The sequence below is a fragment of the Scyliorhinus canicula genome, chromosome 5 (assembly GCF_902713615.1).
Source record: "Scyliorhinus canicula chromosome 5, sScyCan1.1, whole genome shotgun sequence".
Taxonomy (NCBI): domain Eukaryota; kingdom Metazoa; phylum Chordata; class Chondrichthyes; order Carcharhiniformes; family Scyliorhinidae; genus Scyliorhinus; species Scyliorhinus canicula.
Window position 1 is genome coordinate 28,210,124 of NC_052150.1, and position 27,075 is coordinate 28,237,198.

Here is a 27,075-nt window from a genome sequence, read left to right on the forward strand (position 1 = left end):
AACATATTTAAAAGTAAGATTTATTTCTTGTGAATTACCATAGGTTTACATTATAAATGTTACAGTAAATAAACATTTGGCACCTTCTAGTTTATACAGAGCATTTTGCATATACAAGAGCAAGTATCATGGCATTTCCTCTAAGTATATAGCTCAAGGTTATGGACTTGGGTCTGTGGATGTGACATGATACTTAACTAGATTCCCATTTTTCATATTAAACCAATCTTCATTGTAGAACTATTAACATAATTGAAACTTAATATAAATTACAAAGAATATTTGGCATTTAAAATTAAATACAACTAAGCTTGCTTAGGTTAGTTTGCATTACAAATTTACTCTGCTCAGACTGACTATTTGACATTTTGTATTGTTTTGCTTAAGGAAATTTCATAAGGCACCATGCATATAACATTTAAAAAAGCATTTCTTGCTATATAGATAACCTTGGCTGCTGTAGATCTGAACTAATTATCAAAACTCATTTGTTACAGGTGCAATAGGATATGTATGATATAGTGAACCTGCATGCAGTAAGCCAATGAAACAAGTGAACTGACACCACCAGCGTTTAACTTCAAATTTGTCAGCTGGGTCTAAATTGTGATATTAGCCAACATTTATAGTACAGTGAAGACCATGTTGAGGTACTGTTCATATGAAACTTGAATCCAGCCATCCTGGTCAGTGTCATATCGCCTGAATATATCAGTCAGTCTCTGTGCAAAGAACAAACAAAAAATTATTTATATGTGATGGTCCAACATTCAAGCAAGAAATGTTTTGCTTTATGTTCAACACTTCCTGTTTACCCTTGATCATAAGCAGAAAAGAAAAGGTTTCTTGACTACTATTTCAGATTCTTGCTTCTCCCTCTTCCCAATAAAGTCATTATTTTGATTAAGCAGGCTATGATTTATTAAAATCCTGAGTCAAAATTATGAACTAAAAATGGAATCCAATTAATACGAAAGTTAAGCCAACTAAATCAGGAACTCAATTTCCAAAGGTGCTGCTGACACTTCAGTTTGGGAGAGACCAGAGTGTCAAGGCCATTATGGATCATGAATGGGGTCACAGTTCAATCTGATCATGCCATCAACTGATATTCAAGAGGATTTGATAGCTCTTCAGGACAGTGATCCTTCTCTCTAAGAGGTGCAGTGGTCAATCATAGTACTTCTACTTTTGTTTGAGATACTGCTGTCCTTGTTTATGGTACACTGCCATATAGGACATGTTATATTACCATACATGGTAATATGTTGTGATCTTGTCTTTATATCCAGAATGGTCTGCGTTGTTGACAAAGAATCCACCAATCCAATTAATGAAACCAAACTAATTATTAAAACTTAAGTAAATGAAGTTTGCACACTCTACTGAGCTACAGTTAATAAGTAATACTGAATCTGTCTCACAGTACTCCATAAACTAAATAGTCACTAACTACACTATGATCTAATCTTGTGCTGTCTAATCTCCTAATGCTGTCACCATTTTTTCTCCAATGCTACTCATTACGCTATATCCAGAAAAGTGGTGACGCCCTCTAGTGCTTGATTTACACAGATGTAATAATTAACCCCTTCACTAACTTGTTTATCTACATATCACAGCAATGTCCAATTTATTTCTTCCACAGTAATGTAAATACACTATCGTAATCTATAATTTGGTACAAGGATGCTGGTGAGTGTTCAATGAATTTATCACAGATGGGGCTGGTTTTGCACAGTGGGCTAAACAGTTGGCTTGTAATGCAGAACAAGGCCAGCAGCGCGGGTTCAATTACCATACCGGCCTCCCTGAACAGGCGCCGGAATGTGGCGACTAGTAGCTTTTCACAGTAACTTCATTGAATCCTACTTGTGACAATGAGCTATTATTATTATTTCAGCACAGATGTAAAAGTATCACTGAACAGATTCCCATGAATATTATTTTTGTTTTACAGAGTATTTTGACAAACAAAACCAGAGTCATTGACATTTTTTTCTAAATTTAGAGTACACAATTCATTTCTTCCAATTAAAGGGCAGTTTAGCGTGGCCAACCCACCTACCCTGCACATCTTAGGGTTGTGGGGGCAAAACCCACACAAACACGGGAGAACGTGCAAACTCCACACGGATAGTGACCCAGAGCCGGGATTGAACCTGGGACCTTGGTGATGTGAAGCAGCCTAGAGGCATAACATTGATGCATTTGAGGGGAATCTAAATAAGTATATGGAAGGAGATCCTGACAGATAAGGAGAACTGAGGAGCGTGGGGAACATGATTGCCAGCACAGAGCTGAAGGGCCAAATAGCCTATTTCTGTGCTGTACGTTCAATGTAACAATTTAGTAGATAAGGTTTCTACTGCAATGTGAAGATTGAAGTCAAAAATGATGTACAAGCCAGTGGCATCTCAGCATTTGTGTAGTAACTGTCTTGTAATCCACTCCAGTTCAAACATATCTACTTATTTTTTGCGATCACTTTTTCCATATTGGTGCATAGATCACAGCAACCAATTCTTATGCATCATGTGTTTACTCCATAACTGGCACCTACAAACTAAAGAGTTCCCATAATTTTAATTCTATTCCATTCTTCAAACTTCCTCTTTGCTATATTCATTTTCCCCCCAAGTTTAATCACATGCCTAATTTTTTTTTGTATTTCTTATAAATTTAGAGTACCCAATTACTTTTTTTTCCAATTAAGGGGCAATTTATCGTGGCCGATCCACCTACCCTGCACATCTTTGGGTTATAGGGGTGAAAGCCATGCAGACAAGGGGAGACTGTGCAAACTCCACACACTGACCCAGGGCCAGGATTCAAACCTGGGTCCTCAGCACCGCAGTCCCAGTGCTAACCACTGCACCACATGCTGCCCATCACATGCCTAATTGCTGAATGGTCTGGAATGAAAACTATTAAATGACTCAATCTTACCTGCAAGACAATGCAGCACTGAATAAAATCATCAAAGGCTACCTGCCCTCTTCCTTGTCGGTCAAATTTACTAAGAAGAATGCTGTAGAATTGGTCTGACAGACGGTACCCTTGAAAAAGGTGAGTGGTAAAAGTAATACTTTAGAAAATCTTACAGTTGGGCACTAAAACTTAAAGCTTTACACTTCAACTCTCATATCTAACTATACACACACGGATCAGCAGTGAAATGAAAGTCACCATAGTCCCCAGGGACCATAGACTTTTAAGAAATGACTGATGGTGATTTAACCTCAGTCAGTACGGAACGTGCACGCTGTTGGCATCACTCCATACCAACCAACTAACTGATCCCAAGTCTCACACACCAGCAGTAATACAAACATGAACCAAGGATTGAATTGAATTGACACAAACTAAGTTGGTTGATTTCCACAGAATTCTCCCTTTTGAAATAATTAAATAAAAACATGTAGATGGCATAGATCCTTCAGTGGCTGGATAGGTTTGTTTTTATTTGAAATTTAGAGTACCCAATTCATTTTTTCCAATTAAGGGGCAATTTACCGTGGCCAATCCACCTAGCCTGCACATTTTTGGGTTGTGGGGGCGAAACCCACGCAAACACGAGGAGAATGTGCAAACTCCACACGGACAGTGACCCAGAGCCAGGTTCGAACCTGGGACCTCGGCGCCGTGAGGCAGCAGGGCTAACCAACCGCCACCGTGCTGCCCTGACTGGATAGGTTTTTGACCCAGTAAGGTACAGGGAAGGAGATTGCTGAACAAGTCCCTCGCAGCCACAATTCTTTTATTATTTTTCTAATTGAGGGTCAATTTTAGTTGACCAATCCACCAACTCTGCATCTTTTTTGGGTTGTGGGGGTGAGACCCATGCAGACAATGACCCAGAGCCAGGATCGAACCCTGGTCCTCAGCGATGAGGCAGCAGTGTTAACCACTGCACTGCCCAGCCCACAATTCTATTTCATAATAGCACTGCAAGAATCATGGACTGTAACATCCGATAAGGATGTTCAAAAATGGGGGAAAAAATAATTATTTTTTGTTCAAAATGTATGACTTGCAAATGGTATCCAGACCATTTACCTATTTCACACTGAGAACAGATTCCAGCACTTTAAGCCAACTAAAGGCAAATTACTATACATTACTTTGACTACAAGAAATGAGATTTTAACAACAGTTATCAAAATTAGTTCTTCGCTTCCACAACCGCAATTATATATTAGGGTTATGGCATCTTATATTGCACTACAAAGGCAAATGGTTTAAAATACAGAGAGATGGTGGCATAGTGATCATGTCACTGGTAATCCAGAGGCCTAGGTTAATACTGTGGGGACAGATTCAAATCCCAACAGGAGCCGGTGGAATTAAAAATATGGAATTGAAAGCTAATTTCTAATTGTTACCATGAAACTATCAAATGTCATAAACACTCATACGCAAGTCTTTTTTGAGAAGGAAATTTGCTGTCTTTAGTCTGGCCTACATTTATTTCCAAACTCACAGCAATGTGGCTGATTCTTAACTGCCCTCTGAAAGGGGCAGCAAGCTACTACATTCAAGGGCAATGAGGGATGGGCAACAAATGCTGGCTCAGAAAAAGAGTTAATGAGTATCTTTAATTACAGGTCAGTGCCACATGCTTGATTCATCTTTACATTCGCTAAGTATTCCAATTGAAAAACCAACAAAATTGGGAACAAGTTATCAAAGTCAAAATTGAAGTGCTAAATGGCGAGATTACCAATGTCCATCTGGTCACTGCAGGAAAACCTGGGTCATGGACTGGTCACCTTGGGTCGAGGGTGTATGGTATTCTATTGTGCTCCAATTGCACTTTCAAACTATTGTTCCAATTATACGATACTGCATACATAAAAAAGCTTCTGCCAACATTACACTACAGAAAACATTCGCAAACCAAATAGAGGGTTTTTAAAAAATGCATGGGAGTTTAAAATGTTGCATTTCAATCTCTTAGTTCTGGTCAATTAAAACTCATCACCACCCCTTATTGACTGACAAGATTTGTAACGCATTGAGATCTCTACTCTAGCTTACCAAAAACAGAAATCTGAAGACAAAAGTTCTCCAACTTCTACTTGCTGTTTTTCTCCACTTTCATTTCAAAAATGCTAACTCGTTACCACTCAGATTCTTTTAAGTAACTTACCAAAACCTGATAATGCCTGTTTAAGTTCATTTTTGTCAATGAAATTAGAGTTGTCTCGGTCATAAGTTCGAAAGATGTTCTGCCAGTCATTTATGTACTTCCATAGACCCATGAATTCATTGAAATCCACTCCTCCTCTATTATTCCGGTCAAACATTCCTGTGTTTACAATAAAACTAAAATGTGCCATTGTGTAATAATATTTAATGTGGAGCAATATTAGTCAACGTTGAATATCTGAATGATCAATGCAAAAAGAACTTCACATCAACTGGAAAGGAGGAGAGAGTGTTAAATTACCATTCACCTACTAATTCATTACTACGTAGCACCGAGTAGGCTGGAGACATCAGAGAATAATGCTATTATGCCCTTATGATTGGATGGCTAGGTTTCAAACCTGCAAACCTACACACTCGCTCCATGCTGTATAATTTCTATCCTTTTGGTTTCTTTAGACAGCGAGTTAGGAACGGGCCATGGATTTATACTAGAAACAGAATCACAAATGAGCAATTGACATCCCCTTTGCAAACCTTTAAAAGTGATCCCCTCTTTGATTTGATCCATTGGTCGGCTGACCTAATATTGCTCCGTGGAAGTTATGGATTGTTATTGCTGGGCAGATGGTTAGGAATATCCCAGCATTCAAACAATGTTGAATATCATTCCAAAGTAATCTTTAGCTGACTTCCAATGCACATGGTTGGTACAGAGAGAAGTTTTGCGTTTAAGATCTAATCCTTTGTAAACCATCAGGCTCACAGCTATTAACTACTGACAACCCCGGTTAGCATAACGTCCCATGGCCCCCTTCCCCTACCGCCTCCTCTGTACATTTACACATTTTCTTTCTTGCATTTAATATAGGGCTTTTCCAACAGCTCTAGAAACAACCGTAACGCAGCATTAATACTTTTGCTCAAAAATGACAGCTCACTGATCAACAAACGAAATGGAATGAACCAGTGTTTACCTATGATGGACTTGACAGTTTTTGGATTGAAGGGTGTCCACGTTCCTGACAAAGTAAAACAGAAATTCGGATTTAGGTTTGAGAAGGTGTAACACCTTTTTTCATTCCTTGCATATCAACTGGGACTGAGAAAGTAATGGGCAAATCAATCCCAAGAGGGGTGGCATAGTGGTTAACATGGCTGCCTCTCAGCTCCAGGGACCCGGGTTCAATTTCGGCCTTGGGTGACTATGTGGAGTTTGCACTTTCTCCCCGTGTCTGTGTGGGTTTCCTCCCACAGCCCAAAGATGTGCAGATTAGGTGGAATGGCCATGCTAAATTGCCCCTTAGTGTCCAAAGGATAGGTGGGGTTACTGGGATAGAGTGGAGACGTGAGCTTAAGTAAGGTGCTCTTTCCAAGGGCCGGTGCAGACTCGATGGCTAATGGCCTTTTGCATTGTAAATTTTATATAATTCAGAGTCGTGAATATGCCCAGGAATTAGATGATCGTCATTGCACCACTTGCACATGTGAACTTGCTGCTCTCACCCCCAAATGCAACATTAAAAACAACCATGCTTCTGGGTTCTGCATTCTTTTGTCTAATAATGAAATAAAAGTCACAAGTCATTTTTATGGCAGTCAACTCTCATTCGACTTAGTGGCTTTTTGATCTCTCGAAAGCTTGGCTCAAATCACCCCTGAATTTGTCTAGCAAACCACCAGCACTAATTCATTCAAACTCAAATTCAGTGCTGCTAAAATATTGGCTTGGGCTGACAAGTGGCAAGTAATATTTGTGCCACACAAGTGCCAGACAATGAACATCTACAAGACAGCGTCTAACCATAATCCCTTGACCATCGCTGAATCCCCCACAATCAACATCCTGGGGGTCACCATTGATCAGAAATTGAACTGGACTAACCATATTAATACTGTGGCTACCAGGGCAGGTCAAAGGCTAAGAATCCTACAGCGAGCAACACACCTGACCCTCCAAAGCCTGTCCACCATCTACAAGGCACAAGTCAAGAGTATAATGGGACACACTCCACTTGCCTGGATGTGCAGCTCCAACAACACTCAAGAAGCTCGCCACCATCCAGGACAAAGCAGCCTGCTTCATTTCCCCCCCCCCCTTCCGCAAACATTCAATCCCTCCACCACCGACTACACAGCCATGTGTACCATCTACAAGAAGCACTGCAATAACTCACCAAGGTTCCTTAGATAGCACCTTCCAAACCCGCAACCACAACCACCTCAAAGGACAAGAGTAGCAGATATCTGGGAACCCCACCACTTGGAGGTTCCCCTCCAAGTCACTCTACACCCTGGCTTGGAAATATATTGCCATTCCTTCACTGATGCTGGGACAACATCCTGGAACCCCGTTCCTAATAGCACAGTGGGTGTACCTACAAGGAGTGCAGCAGTTCAAGGCGGCAACTCCCACATCCCGTAAGTAAATTAAAAAAATTTGGATTATGATCTCAATTCTCTCATGGCAGGATTAACTTTGTTTTACACATAAATAAAAAATATTTTCACCACAAAGAACTTGTTTAACCGCTTGGGTAATAAACATGTGAATATATTGATGGAGAGCTTATCGAACAATTCCCACCTGGTTTTGATGAAAATAATACAGCACCTATTTTACAAGTGTAAAGTTAGATTGAAGCCACATCTACCAGTTCAACTGCATGCATTTGGGATATTGCTGTGCCAACTGACCGCATGCGTGACCATGTTGTTTGTAATTATTTCACTTCAAAAGTAATTCATTGGCTGTGAAGCGCATAGGAACATCTTGAGAACGTGAAATGTGGTTCGTTAATACAAGTTCTTTACTCTTTTCTCTCCCCTCCCCAATCCAAACTTCGATTATATATTGAATAAAAACTAGTTTAAAAATTAAGAGACTTATTTTGTAAATGTACATGCTTTACAGCACGGCAGCGCAGCACCGAGGTTCCCGGGTTCGATCCTGGATCACTGTCCGTGTGGAGTTTGCCCATTCTCCCCATGTTTGCATGGGTCTCACCTCCACAATCCTAAAATGTGCAGGGTAGGTGGATTGGCCATGCTAAATTGTCCCTTAATATAACGATTTTATTATAAAAATCAAATTTTTTTTAAATTTTACACAAAAGCCAAAACAATAACTTTTGATTGTGTAATGGTGAACTGAATGTTTGGTTCTACTTTACATTGTGATTTTTAAAATTTCATATCCATCACTTCATCTTCTGCATAAGCCAGCATTACTAGTTTCCATTTATCTCACATTGTTACAAAATACAATTGACATTGCTTCAATACCATGATAATCAATGACAGGAAGGACAAAATTTAAGAGTTTGCCTTTGCTGTCTTACCATTAGATAAAGCCTGCTGAAGCTCACTTTCAGATATAACGCCACTTCGGTCTCGATCAACCCTGAAACAAACAATTAAAGCATGAATAAATCTCTAAAATGTAACAAGAGTACCATTTACACTTTTACGGACTCCACTTACACCCTTCTCCAGACCAACACGTCACGACTCTATCCAACACTGTCCCAACAGGCAGCTTGGCGAAGACTCCAGGTCTGTGGGAACATACTGTCGCACTTTGTGTCTTTGTTCATGACAGATTTCGGGGAATTGAAGAATGGAAGTGGTGATTTTAAAAACTGCAGCAAGAACTTCCAGTGGCGGCCATGGAGTGAGTGGTCGTATAATCCATGGCTCCCAAGCTCAAGGTGGATTTTGTTGATCCTTCCCCACCAGTATGGGGGTCTTTTTGAGGGTGAAAGATTTGAGAGTGCCCAGGGAAGGTAATACTCCTCTGGCGAGTCTGATGAATGGATCAGAGAACAAAAAGTGCGACGTGAAAGCGAGCAGCTGGAGCAGGGCAATTATCGTGGTTGCCACAGGTGATCATGACAGAGAGCAAGGGGGTAGCACTGTCTGCCCAGTGGTCGACGGAGCAACTGGTAGAGTTTTTAAATAATATGTTCCAGCAGCAGAGGAAGGAGGCCTCAGATGACCTTGCTAAGGTAGTGGAGCCGCTCAGGGCGGTGAATGAGAAAGTGGGACAGAGGCTGGATGCTCAGAGACTGGCGATTCAGAAGATGGAGCAGGCGGTGGGGGAACATTAGGAGCAGATGTTCCGCTGGCAGCGGAGTTAGGGATGGTGGTGGACAGTCAGAAGAGGCTGAGAGAGAAGTTGGGAGGACCTGGAGAATTGCTCCAGACAATATAATCTGAGGATAGTTGGGATGTCCGAGGATATCGAGGGAGCAGACGCCACCAAGTAACGAGGATGTTGGAGCAGTTGATGAGGGAGGGGGCATTCCATCAGCCCCTCGAGGTGGATGGGGTGCACAGGGAGCTGAGAAGGCCGCAGGTGGGTTGCCGCCAAGGGCAATGGTGGTGCGGTTGCACGGTTTGTTGGAGAAGGAAAACATTTTGTAGTGGGCGAGGCAGACCAGGTGGTGTACCTGGGAAGGGAGAGAGCTGCGGATCTACCAGGACCCGAGAGCAGACCTGGCGAAGAGGAGAGCCGGGTTCAACCGGGTAATGGCTGTCCTCTTCAAGAAGGCAGTGAAGTTTGGGGTTCTCCCGCTTGTGGGTGACTCATCAGAAGCAGGAGTTTTATATGACTCGCCAGAGGAAGAAATGGACTTTATGAGAGATCATGGACTGGGAAGAGTGTGAGGACACTGAACTTTGAGAGAATTCTGGTGTGTCCGGGGTGGGTTTTGACAGGAAAGCGGTGATGAGGAGTGCGCTTTTTGTTCTTTGATGGTTGGGTGGATTGGAGGGAGATGGGGAGGTTAAGAGGCCCTGGACCGGGGCCACCATGCTGGCTGGGCAGGCTAGTTAACAGAAGTGAAGTTGGTGGTTGCCAGTAGGAAGACGTGGTTCTTTGTTTGCAGGTGGAGGGATTCATGAGTCTGGTAACAGCAGGGAAGAAGCTATTTTTGAACCTGCTCGTGCATGTTCTCAGACTTTTACATCTCCTGCCCGATGGAGGAAGTTGGAAGAGAGAATAACCTGAGCGGGAGGGCTCTTTGATTATGCTGCCCGCTTTCCCAAGGCAGTGGGAGGTGTAGACAGAGTCAATGCATGGGAGGCGGGTTTGCGTGGTCGACTGGCCTGTGTTCACAACTCTATAGTTTCTTACGGTTTTGGGCCAAGCAGCTGCCATACCAAGTTGTGATGCATCCAGATAGGATGCTTTCTCTGGTGCACCTGCAAAAATTGGTAAGATTCATTGTGGACGTCATAATAATTTTTTTTCTTTCTTTTTTGTATATAAATTTAGAGTATCGAATTATTTTTTTTCCAATTAAGGGGCAATTTAGCGTGGCCAATCCACCTAACCTGCACATCTTGGGTTGTGGGGGTGGAACCCACACAGACATGGAGAGAACGTGCAAACTCCACATGGACATTGACCCAGGGCCGGGATTCAAACCCGGGTCCTCAGCGCTGCAGTCCCAGTGCTAACCACTGCGCCACATGCCGCTCTGTGGACATAATAAAAATCTTTATTATCACAAGACAGCTTACATTAACACGGCAATGAAGTTACTGTGAAAACCCCGTATCCGCCACATTCTGGTGCCTGTTCGGGTACACGGAGGGAGAATTTAGAATATCCAATTCACCTGACAGCACATCTTTCAGGGCATGTGGGAGGAAACTGGAGCACCTGGAGGAAACACATGCAGACACAGGGAAAACAGTGACCCAAGCCGGGAATCGAACCTGGAATCTTGGAGCTGTGAAGCAACAGTGCTATCACTGTTCTAGCGTGCTGCCCATTTCCTTAGATTCTTAAGTATAAGGCACTAGGTTCTCTATCTCCCTACTGTACTTATCATTGTTTGAGATTCAACCCACTATAGTCGTGTCATCAGCAAACTTGTAGGTGGAATTGGAGCCAAATTTTGCCACAGTTGTCCCTTTGTGCTCCTGATTTCCTAAGCATTTCCCCATTTAGAAAATAGTCTATGCCTAAATTCCTCCTTCCAAAGTGCATTACCTCACTTTTCCACATTGTATTTCATTTGCCACTTCATTGCCCACTCTCCTAGCCTGTCCAAATCCTTCTGCAGCCCTCTTGCTTCCTTAATACTAGCTGTCCCTCTACAGATCGTTGTATCATCTGCAAACTTAGCAACAGTGCCTTCAGTTCCTTCTTCCAGATCATTAATATATATTGTGAAAAGTTGTGGTCCCAGCACCGACCCCTGAGGCACATCACTAGTCACCGGCTGTCATCCTGAAAAAGACCCCTTTATCCCCACTCTCTGCCTTCTGCCAGTCAGCCAATCCTCTACCCGTGCCGGGATCAAACCTGGGACCTTGGCGCCGAGCTAACCACTGTGCAATAGTGCTGCTCTCTCTGCTCGCTTTTAAAGGCTTCCCACTAATCCTTGCCACTTTGTATGCTTTTTCTTTTGCTTTAATGCTGTCCTTGACTTCCCTCGTCAACCATGGATGCCTTGTCCTGCCCTTAGCATGTTTCCTCCTCCTTGGGATGAATTCCTGCTATGCATCCTGAACAACCCCCAGAAAATCCTTAACACCATGGGCTCTTAACTTATTTCAAAAACTCCTACGCGGCACTTTGTCAAAGGCCTTCGGGAAATCTAAATAAACCACATCCACTAGTTCTCCTTCATCTAACTTCCTTGTTACCTCCTCAAAGAATTCTAACAATTTGTCAGACATGACCTCTCTTTGACAAAGCCGTGCTGACTCAGTCGTATTTTACCATGCACTTCCAAATTCTCTGCGATCTCAAACGAACTCTAAAATCTTACCAATGACTGAAATCATTGTGCAATAGTGCTGCCCCCTCTGCTCGCTTTTAAAGGCTTCCCAATCCTCTAGCTTTCCACTAATCCATGCCACTTTGTATGCTTTTTCTTTTCCTTTAATGCTGTCCTTGACTTCCCTCGTCAACCATGGATGCCTTGTCCTGCCCTTAGCATGTTTCCTCCTCCTTGGGATGAATTTCTGCTGTGCATCCTGAACAACCCCCAAAAACTCCTGCCATTGCTGTTCCACTGTCTTCCCTGTTGGGCTCCTTTTCCAATCAACTGTGGCAAGTTCCTCCCTCATGTCTTTGTAGTTACCCGGATGAGGGGGTCTGTGGGCAGGTGAGGGATGCCATTCGGGGCGATGTGGAGGTGAATGATACGGGGGAGGTCACAGACATTACCATTGTAGTTAGAGGGGAGATTATTTTGATTTGGGCGCACAGGAATTTGGATTTATCACATGCACCGAAGTACAGTGGAAAGCATTGTTCTGCGTACAGTCCAGACAGATCCTTCCACACATGAAAATACATAAATATACAAAGGGACAGGCAATGGGTGAGCATACGAAGTTTAGTACTACTCAGTAGAGAGGATGTGCGAAGAGATCAATTCAGTCCATAAGAGGATGAAGGTTGCTTGATGAGATCTTGAGTGTGGATCAGGGGTACTTGGCACCGCCGGAGGAGGGGTTGTTGAAGGAGAGACGGAGGCTCCAAATGGAGTTTGGGTTAGTGTCAATGGGGAAGGCGGTGGGGCAGTTGCCGAGGTCCAGTGTATGAGTTCAGGGAGAAGGCAAGTAGGATGCTGGCCCATCAGTTGAGCATGCAAGCAGCAGCAAGGGAGATTGGTGGAGGGGGTAAGGTGGTGCTGGATCCGGGGGGGGGGGGGAAAATGGGGCATGGGAAATGAATATGGGAAAGACCGAGGTGTTTCTGATCAATGCTAGGGGGCAGGAAAGGAGATATGGGGGAGTTGCCGATTAGGGTGGCAGGGATGGGCTTTAGATACTTTGGTATCCAGGTGGCGCGGAGCTGGGCCCAGCTGCATAGGTTGAACTTGTTCCGATTGGTAGAGGGATTGAAAGTGGATTTTAGGAGGTGGGATGTTCTGCCGTCGTCACTGGCAGGGTGGGTGCAGAGAGTAAACATAACTGTGCTGCACAGGCGTTTGTGTTCCAGAACGTCCTTATTTTTGTCCCTAAATCGTTTTTCAGGAAAGGTAATGTGTTGATCTCTATGTTTGTGTGGGCAGGGAAGGCCCCGTGGGTGCAGCAGCCTTTTCTGGAGCGGGTATGGGGCAGACATTGTGGAATATGGTAATTTATTATCGGGCTGTAAACATTGCATTGATGAGGAATTGGGCCGTGGAAGAGAGCTCAGTTTGGGATGGGTGGAAGCGGCATTGTGTAGGGGTTCGGGCTCGAGTGCTGCCATTACCGCTGCAAAAGTATTCAATTAGTCCAGTGGTGTCAGCTTTGAGGGTGTGGGGGCAGTGTAGGCAGCACTTGCTGTTAAAAGGTATGTTGTTGTGGGTGCCTATTTGTGATAATCATAGGTTTGTGCCGGCGAGACTGGATACGAGGTTCCGGGGGTGGCGGCAAGCGGGGATTAGTACTTCAGGGACTTGTTTATGCGGGAAAATTTGCAGGGCTGGAGGAGTTGGAGGAATTGTTTGAATTGTCTCAGGGGAATGGGTTTAGGTACCTGCAGGTTCAGGATTTGTGAATAGAGAGGTGTCGTCCTTCCCGAGGTTGCCACCTCCAGTGCTGCAAGATAGGCTTCTGTCAGAGGACGAAATAGGGGAAAGGTGTCAGATATTTACAAGGAACTGATGGAGTGGGAGGGCACCCTGGTGGAGGATATTAAGCGCAAATGGGAGGAAGAGGTGGGGGCCAGGAAATGGCTGAGGTTTTGCAGAGGGTGAATGCGTCCTTGTCATGTACGAGGTTAAGCCTCATCCAATTTTTTTTTTTCTTTTTCATTTTAATTTAGATTTATTTTACAGTTGCATATCTTTCCACTGGGAAACCAGGCAAGACGGTGGAAGAGAAACATTCTTGTGCCATTATTTTTTATTAAGCTTTTTCCTTCAGTCCAATTGCTCTACAGATCATGGCTTGGTAATCAGAGACTCCAGTGCCTTCGCCACCTGCTCGGGGTTTAAATTATCCAACGGTACAGTTCTCTCTCTCCCAAACTCATATCAAGCCCAGGCTTTAGACTGTACACCGGCACATTCTCGGATTAGAATAGGAAATTCTGGATTTGCCTTCTTCAATGCCACGTAGTGCTGCTCGATGAAATCCCTGGTGCCCTGGCTGGCCGCCGAGCTCTGACAGGTGGATGCGCACCTCTCGCAGGTTCTTATTGAGTTTGGAGCCGATGCCTCTCACCACCGTGCCCGCCGCCGCAGCCGCCATTTTCCTGCCCTCGGCCTGGTCCTCCCTCATCCAATTTAAAGTGGTGCATAGGGCCCACATGACTGTGGAGAGGATAAGCTGTTTTTTTGAGGGGGTGGAGTATAGGTGTGGATAGCACGCGGGGGGTGGGGGGGGGGGCCTGCAAATCACGTCTACGTCTTTTGGGCATGTCCAAGGTTCGAGGGGCTTCTGGCAGGGCTTCTCGGATGTTACGTCCAAGGTTCTGGGGGGTGAGGGTTTCCCTAAGTCCAGAGGTGGCGGACAGGGGGAGACAAGAGAAGAGGCGAATGTTGGTCTTTGCCTCCCTGATAGCCCGAAGATGGATTTTCTTATGTTGGAGGGACTTGGAACCACCGAATGCAGAGGTGTGGATGAGCGACCTGGCAGAACTTTTGAGGTTTCCAGTTTACTCTGCAGGGCTCGGTAGAAGAGTTCACTTGGAGGTGGAGACCGTTCACCAATTTATTCAAGGAGGATTGGGTGGGGTGAGGGGGTGTTTAAAAAGGGGAAGGCATGACATGGTTGAGCATCAGGGGAGCTGATGTGATGTTCTTTGGTTGTTCTTTTGATATTTTGTATATTTATATTTTGTTGAAACACCTCGATCAAAAATATCTTTAAAAGGCTGCAGAGAAGTTTATCTATACCAAAAGGAAGAGTCATCCCCTGTATTTTGGCGACTTAAATTTCTTTTGTTTGGGGTCTTGGATAGGAAGAGGAAGCCCTAATAGATGAATCAATAATAAATCTGCAACAAATCTGGTTCACTACAAATATTTGCCCTCAATTCTTACATAGATCCTTTAAATTTCAATAGGGTTGAGTCTACAGCAAGATAATAGTGCAAGGTGTGGAAAAGCTACAATTACCCCGAATGAGCAATATTAATAAGATAAAAAAATACTATGGCTTGCAAACTTTTCCAAGGTGAGCACATCCATAAATCACATTAGTAATAAAATCAAACAAGACAAAAGATATTAATTTCTCAAAAAGGAAATGAAAACTTTTTAAAACAGTTAAACTTAAATGAAAACCTGTTCACCGAATGACTGAAAAGAGAAAGGGAAGCGAATATTCACCCAACAATAGCAAGTAAATGAATTTCAAACCTCAACCATGACCAAGAACGCCCCCACACTAAATTGTCACAATGAACGATGCATTCTATCAGCTAATTAAGGGAATGCTGAAAGCAGATATTTTGAACTAGATGTTCGATAACAGACTACCAGGCTTCAAAAACTTTCACAAAAAATATTTACTCCAGATTAGCGAAAGGCGCAGGTTGAGGTTGGAGGTGTTAAGGGTCTTCATAATCGTGCTGCAGGTTGGTGAGGTTCCATTAGAATGGAAACAAATTGTGTACTTTTTTTTGACCTAGTAACCAAACTAATCCACACAACTCAACCTATTTCCCTAAAATGCAGTTCAGCATTGATTTTTCTCATTGTCAATGCCCATCTTTTTAAAAAAAAATAATTTTTATTGTAATTTTTACAAAATACAAAATATAAACATCTTAACTCTATTAACAAACAACCGCGGTAACACCCCATGAACAATACCCCCCCAGCTTCAAGAGCAACTTCAAACAAAAGGAAAGAACAAAAACAAAAAATAAAAAACAAAAGAGCACCCAGACAACGAAAGGGAAAGAGATAGCACCCTCCCAAACCCATGTGCACAGTTCTCCCTCCCCCCAATCCTTACCCCCCCCCACCTTTCCCAGGTTGCCACTGCTGTCGGCCTATTTCCCTACCGTTCCGCCAGGAAGTCCAGGAAAGGCTGCCACCGCCTGAAAAACCCTTGTACTGATCCCCTCAGGGCAAAAAATCTACCCTCTCCAATTTAATGAACACCGCCATATCATTGATCCAGGCCTCCACGCTTGGGGGCCTCGCATCCTTCCATTATAGCAAGATCCTCCGCCGGGCTACTAGGGACGCAAAGGCCAGAACACCGGCCTCTATCGCCTCCTGCACTCCCGGCTCCACTGCAACCCCAAAAATTGCGAGTCCCCAGCCTGGCTCGACCCTGGGTCCCACCACCCTCGATACCGTCCTTGCTACCCCCTTCCAAAACTCCCCCAACGCTGGGCACGCCCAAAACATATGGGCGCGGTTCGCTGGGCTCCCCGAGCACCTAGCACACCTGTCCTCTCCCCCGAAAAACCTGCTCATCCTCGACCCAGTCATGTGGGCCCTATGCAGCACCTTGAACTGTATGAGGCTAAGCCTCGCACAGGAAGAGGAGGAATTCACTCTCTCCAGGGCATCCGCCCACGTCCCCTCCTCAATCTCCTCACCCAGCTCCTCTTCCCATTTACCCTTCAGCTCCTCCACCGAGGCCTCGTCTACCTCCTGCATTACCCGGTATATGTCCGAAATCCTCCCTCCTCCAACCCACACCCCCGAGAGCACCCTGTCCCGTACCCCACGTGGGGGCGACAAGGGGAACCCCTCCATCTGCCGCCTGGCAAACGCCCTAACCTGCATGTACCGAAACATGTTCCCCGGGGGGAGCCCAAACTTCCCCTCTAACTCCCCCAAACTCGCGAACCTCCCCTCCACAAACAGGTCCCTCAACCTCCTAACCCCTGCCCTGTGCCAGCCCAGAAATCCGCCATCAATGCTCCCTGGGACAAACCGATGGTTCGCCCGTATCGGGGCCTCCATCGAGCCCCCCATTTCTCCCCTGTGCCATCTCCATTGCCCCCAAAGTTTGAGGGTAGCCGCCACCACCGGGCTCGTGGTATACCTCGTTGGAGGGAGCGGCAACGGCGCCATTATTAGCGCCTCCAAGCTCGTGCCCACACAAGACGCCACATCCATCCTCTTCCATGCTGCCCCTTCCTCGTCCATTACCCACTTACGCACCATCGCCGCGTTGGCAGCCCAGTAGTACCCAGAGAGGTTGGGCAACGCCAGCCCCCCCCCTATCCCTGCCTCGTTCCAGGAACACTCTTCGAACCCTCGGAGTTCCATGCGCCCACGCAAATCCTGTGATACTCCTGTTGACCCTCCTAAAAAAGGCCTTCGGGATAAAGATGGGGAGGCACTGGAACAGGAACAAAAACCTCGGGAGCACCGTCATCTTAACGGACTGCACCCTCCCCGCCAGTGACAGCGGTAACATATCCCACCTCAAACTCCTCCTCCATCTGCTCCACCAACCTTGTGAGGTTGAGCTTGTGCAGGGCCGCCCAGCTCCCCGCCACCTGGACCCCTAGGTACCTGAAGCTCTTCCCTGCCTGCTTCAATGGGACCCTACCAATCCCCTCCTCTTGATCCCCCGGATGCACCACAAACACCTCACTCTTGCCCAGGTTCAACTTATGCCCCGAGAAACCCCCAAATTCCCTAAGAATCCTCATCACCTCCGGCATCCCCCCCACCGGGTCCGCCACATACAGCAACAGGTCGTCCGCGTACAGCGACACTCGATGCTCCTCCCCACCCCGCACCAGGCCCCTCCAGTTCCCGGACTCCCTCAATGCCATGGCCAGGGGCACAATCGCCAACGCGAAGAGCAAGGGGGACAGGGGGCACCCCTGTCTCGTCCCCCGGTACAGCCTAAAGTACTCCGGCCTCCTATTTGTGGCTACACTCGCCATCGGGGCCTCGTAGAGCAGCCTCACCCACCGGATAAACCCCTCCCCAAACCCAAACCTCTCCAACACCTCCCACAAATACTCCCACTCAACCCTATCGAAGGCCTTCTCCGCATCTAATGCCACCACTATCTCCGCCTCCCCTTCCACGGCCGGCATCATAATGACGTTGAGGAGCCTTCGTACGTTTGTGTTCAGCTGCCTTCCCTTCACAAACCCCGTCTGGTCCTCATGAATGACCCCAGGCACACAATCCTCTATTCTAGTGGCCAGGATCTTTGCCAGCAGCTTAGCATCGGCGTTCAGCAGCGAAATCGGCCTATATGATCCACACTGCAGAGGGTCCTTGTCCCGCTTCAGGATCAAGGAAATCAGCGCCCGTGACATAGTTGGGGACAGAGCCCCCCCTCCCTTGCCTCGTTAAAGGTCCGGACCAACAGGGGGCCCAACAGGTCCAAATACTTTTTATAGAATTCCGCCGGAAACCCGTCCGGCCCCGACGCCTTCCCCGACTGCATGCTCCCTATCCCTTTGACCACCTCCTCCAGCTCGATCGGCGCCCCTAGTCCCTCCACCTGCTCCTCTTCCACCCTCGGGAATCGCAGCTTGTCCAAGAAGCGCCCCATTCCACCCCCCTCCACCGGGGGTTCAGACCGGTACAGTTCCCCATAGAAGTCCCTGAAGACCCCTACGTACATCTACCCCCCTCCGTACCACCTTCCCAGCTCTATCCCTCACTCCCCCAATCTCCCTGGCCGCGTCTCGCTTCCGGAGCTGGTGCGCCAGCATCCTGCTCGCCTTCTCCCCGTATTCGTACACCGCCCCCTGTGCTTTCCTCCACTGAGCTTCCACCTTTCTGGTCGTCAGGAGGTCAAATCTGGCCTGAAGGCTACACCTCTCCCCCAACAATCCCTCCTCTGGGGCCTCCGCATATCTCCTATCCACCTGCACCATCTCCCCTATCAGTCTCTCCCTCTCCTCCCCCCTCTCCCTATGGGTTCGGATGGAGATCAATTCCCCCCTCATCACTGCCTTCAAATCCTCCCAGACCGTCCCCACTCGAACCTCCCCGTTATCATTGGCCTCGAGGTACCTCTCGAGACACCCCCAAACCGTCCTGGCCACCTCCTCATCTGCCAACAGCCCCACCTCCATGCGCCAGAGCGGACGTTGGTCCCTCTCTTCCCCCAACCCGAGGTCCATCCAGTGCGGGGCATGATCCGAAATGGCAATGGCGGAGTATTCCACATCCTCCACCCTCAACACCAGCCCCCTGCTCAGGACAAAAAAAAAAATCAATCCTCGAGTAGGCCTTATGTACATGGGAGAAAAACGAGTATTCCCTGGCCCTTGGCCTCGCAAACCTCCAGGGGTCCACCCCCCCCATCTGGTCCATGAATCCGCTCAGCACCTTAGCCGCCGCCGACCTCCTACCCGTCCGGGACTTGGATCGATCCAATGGGGGATCCAGTACTGTGTTAAAGTCCCCCCCATGATCAGGCTCCCCGCCTCCAGGTCCGGAATGCGGCCCAACATACGCCGCATAAACCCCGCATCGTCCCAATTTGGGGCACAGACATTCACCAACACCACCCGCTTCCCCTGCAGCTTGCCACTCACCATCACGTACCTCCCGCCACTGTCAGCCACCACCTTCAACGCCTCAAACGACACGTTCTTCCCCACCAGGATCGCCACCCCCTTACTCTTCTCATCCTGCCCCGAGTGGAACACTTGGCCCACCCACCCCTTCCTCAGCCGGACCTGGTCCACCACTCTCAGGTGTGTCTCCTGGAGCATGGCCACATCCGCCTTCAGTCCCTTCAGGTGCGCAAATACTCGGGCCCGCTTGACCGGCCCATTCAGCCCCCTCACATTCCAAGTTATCAGCCGGATCCGAGGGCTCCCTGCCCCCTTCCCCTGCTGATTAGCCATACCCCATCCCTTGCCCACACCCGGCCAGCGTCTCCCGCTCTGCCAGTTTCCCACGGCGGCAACTCCCCCCCTCCAGCACCCCCTGCGTCCTCCAGCGCCTTCCTGACCGTTTCAGCAGCAACCCGGTACCCCCCCCCCCCCTCAGGCTAGGACCCCTCCTAGCCGCGCCCCCCCCCTCTACAGCACTCCCGTGAGCCAGCTAACTTCTGCTGACCCCGGCGACTCCCGCCCTCCTTTCGGCTCCTCCCCACGTGGGCCAGCCCCTCCTCCATTGTGCCCGTCAATGAGTCCACCCTCCCCCCCCCTCCTGCGCGGGAAAATAAAACACGCCCCCACCCTCACAGCGCGGGAACCCCGCAGAAAGCCCGCACTTTCACCCTGCTGGGCCCCGCCTCCTCCAGGGCCACTCCCATTGTCAGTCCCCCCCACCAGCTCCCCGAACTCCCCGTTTACCCCTCTGCCCGAACCCGTCCACCCGACCCCTGCTTAAAAACCCATATAGAAAAAACCGTACGACATCACCCCACCCACCCTAAAGCCACCCCACATCTTACACTAAACCAAGCAAATACAAATACAGTATTATACAACATCCCCCATCAGGGGGACCCTCAGTTTGAGTCCAGCTTCTCAGCTTGCACAAAGGCCCACGCCTCCTCCGGGGACTCAAAATAATGGTGCCGATCCTTATAGGTGACCCACAGACGCGCAGGCTGCAACATTCCAAACTTCACCCTCCGTCTGTGGAGCACCGCCTTCGTCCGTTTAAACCCGGCCCTCCAACTCCAGGGGCCCCTGGAAGGACCCAGCCCCCATCAGCAAGTTTAGCATCATCACCACATAGGCCGCTAGGTCCGACCCCTCCAGCCCCTCCGTGAGGCCCAGGATCCGCAAATTCTTCCTCCTCGACCGGTTGTCCAGCTCCTCGAACTGCTCCTGCCATCTTTTATGGAGCGCCTCGTGCATTTCCACCTTCCCCGCCACGGCCACGACTTCGTCCTCCCTTTCGGCGGCCTGCTGCTGCAGCTCCCGGATCGCAGCCCCCTGGGCTGTCTGGGTCTCCATCAGTTCCCTGTTGGTTACCTTCAGGGACTCCAACAACTCCAACTTCAGCTCCTGAAAGCAGCTCAGCAGAATCGCCTGCTGCTCCTGGGCCCACTTCCTCAGCTCCTCGAGGCCTTTGCCGGCCGCCATTTTGTTTTTCTGCCCCCGATTTTTCCTAGGTGTTTTCGACGGTTTTCTCTCTGCCCCACTCCTGGTCCGGACCATGGGACCGTTGGGGTCGACTCCTGGCCACTTCCCCCGTTGGGATTCGCCGCCTCAGCTCCGTTGGGGGCCCTGAAAAGAGCCCCAAAGTCCGTTATTCGCGGGAGCCGCCGAATGTGCGGCTCAACTGCGCATCGCCGCCACCGGAACGTCAACGCCCATCTTACTGCATTTGTACACTTAACTTGGTATATTAGATACATTCTGATAAACTCACAGGAAACCAAGAAAATGGATGATCTTTGGAGAATCCCATTTACTTTTGTTCTAATTTAGATTAGAGAAGCTCAATTGCGATGATCACAGGAAATTAATGCATCTCAAGACACGTGTACCACTAGATAGCCGAATACTAACAAGGCTAATATGTACAGCAGAACTTGCAATGAAATATTTAGTTTATATTGCATGAAATTTTCACGTTATTACACCAAGTCTACAAATCATTCCTGCTTATCTGAAGTTAATTTAAATTACAGCACTAGACAATTTGAAATGCACCTCGAAGGACTGCAATTTTAATGCAAGTGTTTAATTTAAATTTTTGGATCATTCAAATTTGCGGGGCTGAGGGCAGGCAATAAAACTAAATTACCGGGGATAAACTAGCTCTATCCTAATTATGAATTACTTGCACTTAAAATAATTTGCAAGGCCAGGATGGGGACTCGCGATCTTTGGGGTTGGGGTAGAGCCGGGAGTGCAGGAGGCGAAAGAGGCCGGTGTGCTGGCCTTTGCGTCCCTAGTAGCCCGGCGAAGGATTTTGCTACAGTGGAAGGACGCGAGGCCCCCAAGCGTGGAGACCTGGATCAATGACATGGCGGGCTTCATTAAGCGTGAGAAGGTTAAATTCGCCCTGAGAGGATCGGTGCATGGGTTCTTTAAACGGTGGCAACCTTTCCTCGACTTTCTGGCTCAACGATAGGGTACTGGGACAGTAGCAGCAGCAACCCGGGGGGGGGGGGTGGGGGGGGACGTTGATTATGTTGGCTTATTTTATTTAAATTTGATTTATCTAATTTTAATTTATGGTTAAGTTCTCTTGTTTGGGGGGTGGGGGGTGGGGGAATGTGATACATGTGCTGTTACGGTATGGGGGGAATTGTGGGTGTTATGGGGCTGTTAGTTGCATATTACTGCTTTTTGCTATACTTGTTATATTTTCTGTAAAAAATTCCAATAAAAATTATTTAAAAAAAATAATAATTTGCAAGCTAAATTTAACAGAAATACAGGTGTTTTGGAAAACTCGCAGTTCAACTCAAAATTAAATTGTTTACTTTTGAGAAAAGCAGAATAGTTTATTGAAATAGATCAAGATCCAAGTAGACTATTTGCTGCCGTGAAAGAATTGCTACATTTAATTTGTTGCAAGCGATCTTTTTAAGACAACACATTTATGCTTCCAACATGGGAGATTTTTGAAAGGAATTTTCAAGGGTCATTGGCAATCTGAAATGGAGCATCCTTTTGGTGTTACAACAGGACTTTCCTATTGGCATTCTGCATCAGCTATTCTGGTAGTCAGAAAGTGGACAATTAGACCTGCAGCTCAGACTGGATTCAAGTTTCATAAGTTTCAAACTTAAATGAATCATTAAGATACTCAGTCCTTACATTGTATTGCCAAGTGGAGCGCTGTATTTTCCATAATAAACCCCATTAAAGTATCAAATACAACTGCTATTACAGAAGTCTCCATGGTGCCTCTTTAATTGCTAAAAGTTAATCCTAGCTTAACTAACATTGCTTAGCAACAGTAGAAAAATAACTAACTAGGTATTAAAGATCTGGTGCAGAAATTCTGTGATTAAGGAGAGGGACATGACGGGTGTTGGGGGTAGGGATTGGGTGTCTAGGACCTGTCAGCATAATGAAGGAGGAAGTGTTGGATATCTTAAAATGCATTAAGGTAGACAAGTCCCCAGGGCCAGATGGGATATATCCAAGATTGCTGGGGGGGGGGGGGGGGGGGGGGGCAAGAAAGGAAATAGCTGGGGCGTTAACAGTAATCTGTGCATTATCTTTGACCACAGGTGAGGTTCCAGAGGACTGGAGAATAGCCAATGTTGTCCCTTTGTTTAAGAGGGAAGGAGGGATAATCCAGGTAATTGTAGGTCGGTGAACCTGACGTCAGTGGTGGGGAAGCTGTTGGGAGAAGATACCGAGGGACAGGATTTATTCACATTTGGAAGCAAATGGACTTGTTAGTGATAGGCAACATGGTTTTGTGGGGTTATGCCTTAACAACTTGATTATTTTTTTCTAGAGGTGACAAAATTAATTGATGCAGGAAAAGCTGTTGGTGTCGTCTACATAGACTTTAGTAAGGTGTTTGACAAGGTCCCTCATGGCAGACTAATATAAATTTGGGGTGTGCTAGTTAGATGGATAAAGAACTAGCTTGGCAACAGGAGACAGAGTAACAGTGGAAGGGAGTTTTTCCAGAATGGAGATCTGTAACTAGTGGTGTTCCACATAGATCAGTGCTGGGACCACTGTTGTTTGTAATACATATATGATCTGGAGGAAAATGTAGATGGTCTGATTAGCAAGTTTGCAGATGACACTAAGATAGGTGGAGTTGCAGATAGCGAAGGGGTTGCAGATAGTGAAGGGGACTATCAGAGGATACAGCAGAATATAGACAGATTGGAGAGTTGGGCAGATGGAGTTCAATCTGAACAAATGAGAAGTGATGCATTTTGGAAGATGAAATTCAAGTATGAATTATACAGTAACTGGCAGAACCCTTGGGAGCATTGACACAGAGGGATCTGGGTATTCAGGCCCATTGGTCTATGAAAGTGGCAATGCAGGTGGATAAGGTGGTCAAGAAGAAATAAGCTTGCCTTTTACCGGCCGGAGCATCGAGTACAAAGTTGGCAGGTCATGTTACAGTTGTATAAAACTTTGGTTAGGCCATATTTGGAATATTGAGTGCAGTTCTGGTCGCCACACTAACAGAAGGACGTGGGTGCTTTCGAGAGGGTGCAACAAAGGTTTAGCAGGATGTTGCCTGGTCTGGAGGGTGTTAGCGATGAGGAGAGGTTGAATAAACTTGGATTGTTTTTGTTGGAAAGACGGAGGCTGAGGGGAAACCTGATTATGGTCTACAAAAGTACGAGGGGTATGGACAGAGTGAACACTCAGAAGCTTTTTCCCCAGGGTGGAAGTCTCAATTACAAGGGGGCACAAGTTCAAAGTGAGAGGGGGATGTTTAGGAGAGATGTGCAGTGAACGTTTTCTACACAGAGGGTGGTGGGTGCCTGGAACACGTTGCCAGTGGAGGAGGCAAGCAAGGTTTAAGATGCATCTTGATCAAATGAAATTAAAATTGCTTATTGTCACGAGTAGGCTTCAAAATGAAGTTACTATGAAAAGCCCCTAGTCGCCACATTCCGGCGTCTGTTCGGGGAGGCTGTTACAGGAATCGAACCGTGCTGCTGGCCTGCTTGGTCTGCTTTCAAAGCCAGCGATTTAGCCCAGTGCGCTAAACAGCCCCGGCATAGGCAGGGAAGAGGGATACAGATCGTTTTGACAATAAGTAGTAGGTCTAAATAAAGAATCTGGATCGGCGCAGGCTTGGTGGGCCGATGGGGATGTTCCTGTACTCCCCAATCAATTTTTGCAATTCAATCTCATTCCAGAATAACTCAATCACACTAAAATTGATCAAAATGTAAGATCTTCAAAGGCTGAAAAACTAAAGCGATTTGCCAATGTAGTGTGAAAGTTAGAAATAATTTTCCTATGCAAGCTTGTTAATTATCATTTCATCCAAGTTCATGTTTTACACCCAATGCACCACTTGGCATATGCAAACTCAATGCTGTAAGGTTTTCAACCACTCATCTTCTCAATCGATCAATTTCTTTATTGTAAAGCCTAAAACTACACACAATGGTATTGATACAATTTCCCATTTATACTTTTAACCATTAACAGATTGAGAAGATTTAGTTGAAAGTCTGTAGTGGAAGTCAGTAAACTTTTCTTGTGTTATTTAAAAGTTACACCAATTCACCCACCATTCAAGTGAAGAACCAAATCAGATCTCAGAACCTATTTACATCATCAAGTATGAACTCATGACAGAGCAAAACACAGGACAATACAATGGAACCACCTAAAGTGTTTCAATGTTTTTCCTTTTGCAGCTCCGCTGAAGAGAAAAATGAATGCTGGAATCCCACTGGTACTGACTTCCCTCCAGTGCCACAGGGAAAACACTCACTCTTTACTTGGGGAATAAAAAGTGGGTGTTAATATGTAATTTTACTTTTGAGGGCAGGTGCAAACAACATCCTCAGATACCTAATGCAAACAGGCTGTTCAACATAATCATGAAACAGAGAGGAAAATATTGCTGACTTCCTTTCCCAGAGACAAAGACCAACTGTAATATCCCCACTTCCTTAACTCAGAATATCAAGTTCAAACTGCAGATTTTGGTATGGTTTTGTACTACACTGCATTTTACACTTACATGGAAATCTGAAAAGCATTACACAAAGTGCTTCCCATGCAATTATATATTGCAACTAACTATCTTGCCTTTCTTCAAAACAAGAGGTTCATGTTATTAGTTCATAGTGACTCATCTATCCTCGATACCCATAACCTGGAAAATTTCAAATAGTGGACTGAATTTATTTAAAATAGAGAAACAGTTTTCAGTGCATCCCAGAATTTACATTTGCTTCTGTTTTGTGGAAAGCATTGAAACGATATCCTAGCAACTGAAAATCATAAACTTCAGCAATCAGCATAACTTCAATTTATCTCTCTACTTGCCTTTAAAAGAATCAGGACCACTGCTCTAACCAAATTCATAGGTTTTGCCATAAACCTGCACTTTACTTTAACTTCAGCTTTTTATATTAATACTTGTTTTGGCAATATAACCATAAACATCTAAGGTACGGAAGTAGACTATGTCATACAACATTAAAGTTAACCATAAACCTCATTCCAATCTCTCTCCGCCCAGGGCCACCCTCCTGAATGCATTTACTCTTTCCCCACCCCAGCTTTCATCCCCAACTACCCCCAACACCCACCCCATGAGGAGCCCCATTCTCTCTCTCCCCACCAGCCAACGTTGGGGGGGGGGGGGGGGGGGTCTCCCCATTTTTGGGGGCATCCCATTCTTCCCCCCCCCCCCCCAAACCCATCCACCTGAGGGCAGGCAGAGGCAGTCACAACCCCCACAGTGCACACGCGGGGGGGGGGGGGCAGTTTCTCTGACCATCCCCTCCGAGGGGAGGCTATTCTCTCTTCTCCTTCTACACTTTCCGCCCTGCCCTGAGGGACATTCTCTCTTCTCCTCCACCACACCCCCCCCCCCCCCCCCCGCCCTGGGGGGGGGGGGGGCAGTTTTTCTAAACCCCCTCCCCCGTCCCTACCCTGAGGAGAGCTCCATTCTCTCTCCCCCGGGGGGGGCAATCTCTCCCCACAGTGCCCGCCCCGGGGGAGGGGGAGGGTGTGTCCAGTCCCCCCCCCCTTTTTTTTCCAGCGTGCTTGGGGCCTCCTTCCCCCCCAAAAGCCCACCGCACCCCTCTCGCCGTGTTCACGCTCCCTGTGTTCGCCTGTTGATCCGTTACCTCTGGAAGACATTCCAGAGAAAGCCCTGGTCCTGGAGGCCGTTGTTCTGCTGTTGCTGCGGCCGGTACTGATACGCCATCGGAGACGGTTAGCGCCACGAGCCAACACACAGACGCTTCCCCTCGCTTGCGCTGCCTCACGTCCCCCACAACCTGAACTTCCGCCAGCGTCACCTGACCCGGCCCCACCCACCTGGCGTCAGTTGGCCCCACCCACCTGGCGTCAGTTGGCCCCACCCACCTGGCGTCAGTTGGCCCCACCCACCTGGCGTCAGTTGGCCCCACCCACCTGGCGTC

General features: G+C 46.9%; 1 protein-coding gene and 1 pseudogene across 1 annotated transcript; both read right to left on the reverse strand.

Moving 5' to 3' along the window:
- Positions 1 to 6: 6 nt before the first annotated feature.
- Positions 7 to 26,981, reverse strand: pdcd6 (programmed cell death 6). Its single transcript, XM_038796819.1, has 6 exons — positions 26,779 to 26,981; positions 8,493 to 8,554; positions 6,129 to 6,173; positions 5,153 to 5,311; positions 2,950 to 3,059; positions 7 to 722 (listed from the first exon to the last, which is right to left on the reverse strand). The coding sequence occupies exons 1-6, from the start codon at positions 26,856 to 26,858 to the stop codon at positions 624 to 626; spliced, it is 555 nt and encodes a 184-aa protein (XP_038652747.1). The 5' UTR covers positions 26,859 to 26,981; the 3' UTR covers positions 7 to 623.
- On the reverse strand, positions 13,913 to 14,358 carry LOC119965873 (annotated as a pseudogene).
- Positions 26,982 to 27,075: the final 94 nt, after the last annotated feature.